The sequence below is a fragment of the Lathyrus oleraceus genome, chromosome 3 (assembly GCF_024323335.1).
Source record: "Lathyrus oleraceus cultivar Zhongwan6 chromosome 3, CAAS_Psat_ZW6_1.0, whole genome shotgun sequence".
NCBI classification, from domain to species: domain Eukaryota; kingdom Viridiplantae; phylum Streptophyta; class Magnoliopsida; order Fabales; family Fabaceae; genus Lathyrus; species Lathyrus oleraceus.
The window spans coordinates 405183670-405193438 of NC_066581.1; the positions used below are offsets into that span (position 1 = coordinate 405183670).

At 39.4% G+C, this 9769-nt stretch overlaps 1 protein-coding gene across 1 annotated transcript; it reads left to right on the top strand.

Annotated features, from left to right (window-relative positions):
* Nucleotides 1–422: 422 nt before the first annotated feature.
* On the top strand, nucleotides 423–1025 carry LOC127131462 (uncharacterized). Its single transcript, XM_051060382.1, has one exon. The coding sequence runs from the start codon at nucleotides 423–425 to the stop codon at nucleotides 1023–1025; it is 603 nt and encodes a 200-aa protein (XP_050916339.1).
* The last annotated feature ends 8744 nt before the right edge of the window (nucleotides 1026–9769 follow it).

Below are 9769 nucleotides of genomic sequence, written 5' to 3' on the forward strand. Positions count from 1 at the left end.
TGCTTAAAACCTTCCCATTGCATAACCAACCCCCTTACCCAGATCTCTGACATTTTTATTAGTTTTTTATTTGATAAAACTTCTCGGTTTTTGTTCGCTTTCTAACCTTTCCTTTGGATAAATAGAAGTGCGGTGGAGACTCGAATTGTATGATTTACTTTTGATTTAGTTAATAAATCTAAAGGTAACGAATACCCTGCTACAATTATGTACCTCATAGTACTCGATGAATCTATGGGTTGCGTTATGGGTCAACATGACGACACAGACAAGAAGGAACATGTTATTTACTATCTCAGCAAGAAATTCACTGAATGTGAGACCAGATACTCACTTTTAGAGAAAAAAATTGTGCTTTGACTTGGGTTGCTCAACGCCTGAGACAACATATGATTTTCCATACCACTTTATTGATATCCAAAATGGATCCGATAAAGTATATCTTCGTGAAGCCTGCTATTATTGGTAGAATTGCCTGGTGGAAAATGTTGTTGACCGAGTATGATATTCAGTATGCGATCCAGAAAGCGATAAAGGGGAGTGTTCTGTTTGACTACCTTGCTCACCTATCTGTCGAAGGTTATCAATCGATAAGGTTTGACTTTCCAGACGAAGACATAATGTTTATCAAAGACTTCACTATGTCAGGCTTCGAGGAAGGCCCCGAACTAGGATCGCGATGGACGCTCATTTTCAATGGTGCTTCCAATGCTCGAGGCCATGGCATCGGTGTCGTTATCACTTCTCCAACCGGTTTCCACCTTCCATTTACCGCTAGATTGAATTTTGACTGCACCAACAATATGGAAGAATATGAAGCATGCATCTACAGTTTGGAGACGGCCATCGACTTAAGGATCAAGATTCTTGAGGTATACGGTGGTTCATCTCTGGTAATAAGTCAGGTAAAAGGTGATTGGGAGACTCGGGATAACATGTTGATACCTTACAAGGAGCATATCAGAAAACTGGTACCCTACTTTGATGAAATCTCTTTTAATCATATTCCTAAGGAAGAAAATTAGTTAGCATATGCTCTGGATACGTTGGCATCTATGTTCAAAGTAAAATGGAAGAATAAAGCATTATCCATCCATATTGACCACTTAGATGAACCAGCGCATTGTCTAGAAATTGAGGTCGGTCCTGATAATAAGCCTTGGTTCTACGACATAAAGACATTTCTGGAAAAACGGAAATATCCCGAGGGTATATCCATTACCGATAAGAAGGCTCTGAGAAGACTCTCTTCCAAATTCTTCCTAAACGGTGATGTGCTATACAAGCAAAATCATGATTTTATACTGCTCAGATGCGTGGATAGACACGTAGCCAGTACGATCATAAAATCCATACAGGAAGGCCGCAAGGGTGTACATGCAAAAGGTCCTGCTACGGCCAAAAATATCCTTCGGGTTGGGTATTACTGGACGAGAATGGAGGTTGACTGCTACAACTTTGTTAAAAGATGTCACAAATGTCAGATATATGGTGACAAGATGCCCCAAACTCCATTGAATGTTTTAACTTCTCCATGGACTTTTTCTATGTGGGGTATTGATATAATTGGGATTATAGAGCCTAAAGCTTCCAACGGTCATCGATTCATCCTGGTCGTCATCGACTACTTCACAAAATGGGTCGAAGTTGCTTCGTATGCCAATGTCACTCGACAAATGGTTACCCGGTTCATCAAGAAAGAGATAATCTGCCGCTATGGGGTACCGAGCAAGATCATCACTAACAATGCGAATAATCTCAACAACAACATGATGAAGGAGTTGTGCAAAGAATTTAAGATCGAGCACGACAACTCTTCACCATATCGGCCCAAGATGAACGGCGCTGTAGAAACAGCTAATAAGAACATCAAAAGAATCATTTAGAAAATGGTCAAGACATACAAGGACTGGCATGAGATGTTACCCTTTGCTCTGCACGGTTATAGAACCTCAGTTCGCACATCCACTGGGGCAACTCCATACTCGTTGGTATATGGGATGGAGGTTGTCCTACCAATTGAAGTCGAGATCCCTTCATTCAGAGACATCATGGAGGCTGACCTCGATGAAGTTGAATGGGTTCAATCACGGTATGACCAACTGAATCTGATAGAAGAAAAGTGTTTGATGACCATTTGTCATGGTCAGTTGTACCAAAGACGTCTCAAACGAGCTTTTGATAAGAAAGTCCTTCCTCATGAGTACTGTGCAGGGGAACTCGTGCTCAAAAGGTATTCTACCATTCACTCAGACCCGCGAGGCAAATGGACTCCTAACTATGAGGGACCTTTCTTCATTAAGAAGGCCTTCTCAGGTGGGTCTCTAATCCTCACAACAATGGATGGGGAAGACTTGCCATCACCAGTGAATGCAAACATAGTCAAAAAATATTATGCTTAAAAATAAATGATAAAAGCCCGCTAGATTGATCTTCGCAAGGTTGATCTAGGCAAAAATGGCTATCCCGATGGACCTAAAAAATGAATAGTCCATGCAAAAATTAGGGACAAATATAAAGCTCGCTAAGTCGAAAACCCGAGAGGGAGACTTAGGCAAAAAGGAGCATCCTGGTGGACGAAAAGAATAAAAAATGTCCAGACAAAAGTTAGGGATAAAAGCATTGACTATGATCCTCGAGCCCATTATGCTACAAGCTAGATATCAGATGGTCAAAGATCTATCAAATCATCGTGAGACGAAGAAAGGTCTAGGGATTTAGATTCCACAGTAGATTAAGGCCAATGTTGTAATCAATAAAAAATATATATACAAAATATTTCCATTGCCATTTCATTTATTTTTCAATTTCTGCAACATCCTCATCAAGGGTGTCTGCATCTTTGTATGCACTGTATGTACAGTTTCACATCAATAAAATTCAGTCATTCCATCAAATATTTTTCTTCTGTGTTTTGTATGCAAAATAACTAATTTATCTTATTCACATAAGGCCTTAAAATTTCGGAGAATAATAAAAGCTACACTAAAGGGAAACATTATGCATTACTGCGAAATCCCCATGAACTTAAAAGATGACTGGTAGTTCAAAAATGGTTTTGCTTGAACACCTATGACATCCATTTGGTTGCCCTATTGGTTGTTGCATCCAAGTATTCCCCAGTAGGTAGATGATTCTTTGAAAGCAGCGTTGGCACCTGGACCTCTCACAACCTCCGCCTCCCAATCTTCGATGACGAGTCGGAGTCCCCATCACAATAAAGAACCACATCCCCCACAAATGACATACATCTGACCAAACAAAAAAACATGCATGCATCATAGAAAATAAAGCATACATCATGTACCATGCATATCATACTCTCCACCATGATCTTCCACACACATCTAAGACCTGTTCAACCACAGTATGACCACCCGTTATAGCAAATTTTGGATATGTTAGTATTTAATCCTCTTCTAACTTGAATACTTGAAAAGCGTCCGCAATCTCCGTATTCAAGTTCAAGAAGATTAAATAGGGGAAACTATTGTACCCTAAATTTTTCCCTCACTTTTATTCACATCTCCATCTAACCATTTGACTAAGAGTCCAATTGCATACATCAATAACTCATGCATAAGCATCATTCATTACCATGGACTTAAAGTGTTTGGCTTGCAGGGTTTTAGTTTGTTTGTACGGTGATTAGGAATGCTTGGTTTGGACTTGCACCAAGGCACAGAGGCCTCCCAAACCCTAGTCGCACGTGATCTCAGTGTGTCGCACTCAGCCTCCTGTGTTTGGTCTGTTCATTTTGTCCCATGGGTGCTCGAGTCTTTTGGTCATAATCTAAGTCCTTGGTCTCATAACTTTTATCCACTTTCATTCATTCACTTGATCACTGTCATGCCACTATTGCTTGGTCCATAGGTTCATGTCTCACGCTTCTAGATGCCAGTTATAGATCTCGGGTTTGAGTTTATGGTCATGCTCATTTTTTAAGCTAAGTCGTTTTCATTCAATTGGCCAATTCCTTTCATTTTATCCCTAAAATATCCATTTTACATACAAAAAAGGGTGCAAAAAAGGTGTAATACATTGCAAAAACTCATTTTTGGGTGTTTTTACTCTGTGAGTCGCCTCATGACTCGGTGCAAAACCCTCGGGTCCGAACAAGATGACCCACAAGTCGACTCAATTCTGGGAAACTTGAGTGAGTCGATTCACTCACTCCTTGCGTCGACTCATTCCCTTCTTTTCTTGAACCTTGCCCCTTCGGGTCCGAACAAGTCGACTCCCAGGTCGACTCAATTCTAGGAAATCCTGATTGAGTCGACTCATTCACTCCTTGCGTCAACTCGTGTCCAGTTTCCCTTTGAATCATTTCGTCGCGGGTCCGAACAGGTCGATTCCCAGGTCGACTCAATCACGGGGAAAACTCTATTTGAGTCGACTCATTCCCTGTTTGAGTCGACTCATAGCTTGTTTTGCAGGAATTTTGCACTGCTGAGAGAATGGAACTTGTGGGATTGAAACTTGAACTCTCATAATTGAAAATAGCCAAGGCTTACAATCCAAGACCAATGCACACCCGCATAAACACCGGAAAAACCATGAGCACTCGACGACACTTCAAGGTTCGATACTTTTTCAAGCTTCAACCATGCATTTTGAACATGATAAATCTGCAATAAAATTCACAAACTCTTGAACCTGCACAAACATAACCAAAGCCAAAATCACAGTTTGCACAATATAACCACTGGTAACCTACAACTGCAAATTATTCCACACCTAAATCAAATAAATAGCATGTCATTAGCTAACATCCAAGCCTAATTTCATTTGAATTTTCACCTACACTAACCAATCATAAAAAACCATTTGAACATATTCCATTAAGTTAACCAATTAACTAACTTCCAACTCGGCGAGTTAACCTCCTAAACACACTGAGTTCATCCCAACTAACTCCATACCTCATTTAACTAACTTCAAGCCTAACTCCAAGCCACATTAATCCCAAGCCTAATCACTATAAATTCTCATCTTCATCATCATTTGAAGTCTTCTCTACACTCTACCCTCTCTACACTTTTTGCAATCATCACCTTCACACTCAAAGCTTAATTCCCAAAACTCCATTGAACCTTCAAATTGAAGCTTCAATAAGAGTGAGCTCAACCTCATCACACTATAATATTTTTGAAGAAGAAGAGTTGGAAAGCAAGCTAACTGGAAGGAAGCAAAGCAATATCTTACCTTCTTGTACAGGTGATTTTTCGTCTTCATCTTCTCCGATCAACACTCGCTGGAGAAAATCTCAACTTCGAAGGTAGGTCCTTTTTCATTGCATTTTGTTACTATGTTGAACCTTGCACCATGTTGTTACAAACCCCTATCATGAGAAGCTCCGGATATTGTTCATGGAGATGTATTTAAGATCTGAGTTTTTAGGGATTCTTGAGAGTTTGGCTTCGGTCATGAATTTAGGCAAGAAATTAGAGAATATGGAGAGTGGATCCTTGTTCAGGAGATAGAGACGAAGAACAAGGTGGTTCCGATGTCCATTTCCGGTAGCCACTGCCTCCATAAGCGATTTCCAGCGCGGTGGCCCGTGGGGGAGGTCCAGCACCGACGGTCTGAACTGCCATGGAGAAAAGAGAATGCATGTGCATTCAAAATTTTACTGATTTTTTTCTCAAGCTAGCTCCCAATCTTTGGGCTTATTTCTGTTTGGGCTTGTCACACTCCAAGCCCAATGCAATACCCTCTCATTCTGTTTTTCTACTGCACCCCCTAGCTAAAGAGAGCTTGTTCAGGATTGGGCTTTGGAAACTGAAGCCCATACATTTGTATCCTGCTTTTCTCTTTTTCCTGCACACATCCAAACCAGGCCTACACCCTTTGTTTTGAAAAGGCCCACACTATTTTATTTGTTTTATTTGTTTGTTATTTGTTAATTAGATAACTTTGATTGATAAAATTTAGGTTAATTGGACCAATTAGGAGTACAACTAGAATCTGCATAATTAGAATTTTAGATTCATTAAAAATTGTCAAAAGACCATTTTACCCTTTAGGGGTAATTTTAGACATTTTACTCATATAATCTCACATGATCCTTTAGGAATAGAATTTAACTTAGAATTTAATCCCAAAGTCTTAACAATAACATGTTCCCTCGGGAATTTTAACATAGACTTTTAATCGAATTTTTGACTAATCATGATATGATCCCTTATATTAATGTCATTAATTCTAACCACTAGATTAGGTCTTACCTAGATTATCCAACCAAAGCAAACTCATGATTAAATTGATCAAAAGTAATTTTGATTAAATAAATCCTTTGAACTTGCATAATCTAACAGTCTAATTTGAGTGACCAAAAGACCCTTGGTCACTTAATAAGACTTTTCTTCTAAGTTGTGGAGCTCGAAGCCTCAAGTCAGACTCCCAATCAAGGCACCCTCAGTCATACCAAGTAGCGGATTATATAAGTGCTTCAAAGGTGGAAAAATACAAGAGCTTGTTAAATCAAAGATGGAATTATGTGGCTTGATCCTTAAGTAATAGAGAAGGAGTGGGACTGGAGAATTCCTACCCCCATTCTGAATATCTTTGGGTATGGGACGAATGACCCAACGCTCATCGTATTCACCTTTATTCATAGACTTTAGCATAATTTTAGTCATACGGTTGGCAAGTCTCTCTTCACAAAGCAATGACACATGCAAGGACTACATCAATAACCTATCAATCATAATTCAAGTTGTACGACACGAGCCTTAAGCAATAGAGAAGGAGTGGGACTGGAGTATTCAAACCCCCATTCTGAGTATATTTGGGTATGGGACAAATGACCCATCGCTCATCGTATACACCTCTATTCATAGATTTTAGTGCAATTCAAATCAAACGATTGATAAGGTCTTCGTCAACACAAGAAACAACAAAGATTATTCCCTCTCCACTTGAAAGTTAAGATGAGAGTTACATGCCATGAGCCTTAAATGGTAAAGAAGGAATGAGACTTGAGCTTTCCTACACTCATTTTGAATATCTTTGAGTGCGAGACTTTTGACTTGTTGCTTATCGTATCCACTTTTACTTGTAGACTTTAATGTGACTCTTATCAAGTAACTATCAAGTCTTTTCCTCTCTATCATATTCATTTCAATTCAACCATTCAATCTTTATTTTGCCTCCAATCATTCTTGCTTTCAGCCCTAGTGGGATGAACTACGAAAGCTCTGATTTCCTTATTGCACTATAAGGATATGTAGGCAGGAGAATTCAGATTCTTCGTGAGCTATCTTATTTATCAATCTACCTTATCTATTGCTACCCTATTTATTTATCAATCATTCTCCATTCATTCAATTTATACCATCTTTTTTAGATAAATAATAATTCTCCTTGGACTCCTTGTCTATCCTTTTAGGACGTCTTAACAACAGTATGTCTCTTTAATCAAGAGTTGTTTGGGGGCCTTGCCCAAACACTTAATTCCGTCTTTCTTTTTGGCTTTACCCTATAGTGGCGGCCTACTAGTCCATGTATTGGTAAATGCCTACCTTGCTCTTCGATTATGAGTTTATCCTCTTCTTGGATCCAAGATACTATTCTTCTTTGATCTTGAACTATTTGTTTCCCCAGCGAGTGATATACTATTCTTTGTATTGCCGTACTACAATCATTCCTTGAATTGGTGTTTGTCTTGTGAGCCCCCGTTTCTTAGACAAAGGCCTCTCTCTCTATTCTCGTGGTTCCGAACTACGACTACTCTAACTTTCTCATTGCACGATGAGAATACGTAGGCATGAGGATGTGAATCATTGGCGAGCATACTCTTAATTATTCCTCCTTTTCCTTAGGGTCTCATTCATATCTTTCACTATTCATTATCTACCTTCGATCATAAATCGTTCACCCAGTGACATACTATTCCTTTGAGATCAAAAATACTACTTTCTTTGGAATTCCATACACATCCTTTTAGGACACCTAATGTAGTCCATCTTTCTACCTAGAGTTGTTTGGCCTACAACCTCAAACATTTAATTCCTTCCTTCTTTGGCTAAACACCCTATAGTGGCGGCATGTTGGTCCACGTATTGGTTAAAGTTGTTTCCCTCTATGGTATGAATTCCATTTCTCTTAGGGATTCTAATACACTTTCACCTTTTGATTTCAAACAAGACTTCTTCATTCTATTCATTTCCACGATACATTCGTATTCTACCTTCCTTCACTCCATGTGATATACCAGTTATCTTTGAGCCAAGTACACTATCTCATTGTGCTCCTTCTTGCGCCACCTTTTGAACCAAGATATGTTTGGTACTGTACCCAAACACCTATTTCTTCTTCTTTTCGGCTTTACCCTATAGTGGCGGTCCTACTAGCCCGCGTACTGGTAATAGCCACCTTACTCTTTGTTTCATCTTTTCACCCTTGTTGGAGTTCAAAACACTATTCTTTGGTTCAGACCATACTTTCTATCACACTTCTTTTCATCTCCCAACATTAGTTCTTTGAACTACGGAGCTCTGAATTCCTCATTGCACTATGAGGATACGTAGGCATGAGGGCCTTAATCCTCACCAAGCACTTTATCTATTTTCTCTTCCTTTTCCCTATCCTTTTGCGAGTAATCTTTAGATCTAACACCTATTCGAGTGAGAACAATCAAAACGGTTACCTTGGGGTACCATGGATGTTTAGGGTGCTAATACATTCCCCTTGCATGACCGACTTCCTTACCCAGCATATCTCTTTCCCCTGGGTTTTATCGATGTTTTCCCATCCCTTTGGGGATGAATAAAGTTCAATGGCGACTCGGTTGTATGTTCGAGCGTGCGATACGTTCGAGTATATTTCCGCTAGCTTCAATGGGGAATTGATATGATTGGTATGATTGAACCCAAATCTTTGAACAAACATCGTTTCATCCTAGTGGCCATTGATTACTTCACCAAATGAGTTGAAGCAGTGTCTTATGCTAATTTGACCAAACAGGTTGTGGTCTGATTTATCAAGAACTAGATTATTTTCCGATATGGTGTTCCAAGTAAGATCATTATTGATAATGGGTCGAACTTGAGTAACAAGATGATGAAAGAGCTTTGTGATGACTTTAATATTGAACATCATAACTCTTCTCCTTACAGACCCAATATGAATGGGATTATTGAAGCCGAAAATAAGAACGTTAAGAAGATTATCCATAAAATGGTCATGACATAAAAGGATTGGCATGAAATGCTTCCATTTTATTTGTATGGATATTGTACATCCGTCCACACTTCAACAGGGGCAACCCCTTTCTCTCTTGTGTATGGTATGAAGCAGTGCTCCCTGTAGAGGTAGAGATCCCATCAATGCGGGTCTTGATGGAAGCCAACTTGTCTGAGGCTGAGTGGTGTCAAAGCAGATACGATTAGTTGAATTTGATTGAAGATAAAATAATAACGACTTTGTGTCATGGCCAATTATATCAAAAGATAATGAAAAAAGCATTTCACAATAAGGTTCGACCCCGCGTATTCTGAGAAGGTGACCTTGTACTCAAGAAGATCCTATCTTTCCACATTGGTTCTAGGGGAAAGTGAACTCCTAATTATGAAGGCCTATATGTTGTTAAGAGAGCTTTCTCCGGTGGTGTATTGATTCTTACCGCTATGGATGGTGAGGATCCATCTCGTCCTATGAATGCCGATGCAGTCAAGAAATACTTTGCCTAGAAAAATAAAAGAATGGCTAGCTAAGTTGAAAACCTGAAAGGGTGGCTTAGGCAAAAATGAGTGTCTCGATGGATTGA

Coding starts and splice junctions, on each gene's coding strand:
- LOC127131462 (XM_051060382.1), top strand. CDS start 423: ATGGATCCGATAAAGTATATCTTCGTGAAGCCTGCTATTATTGGTAGA.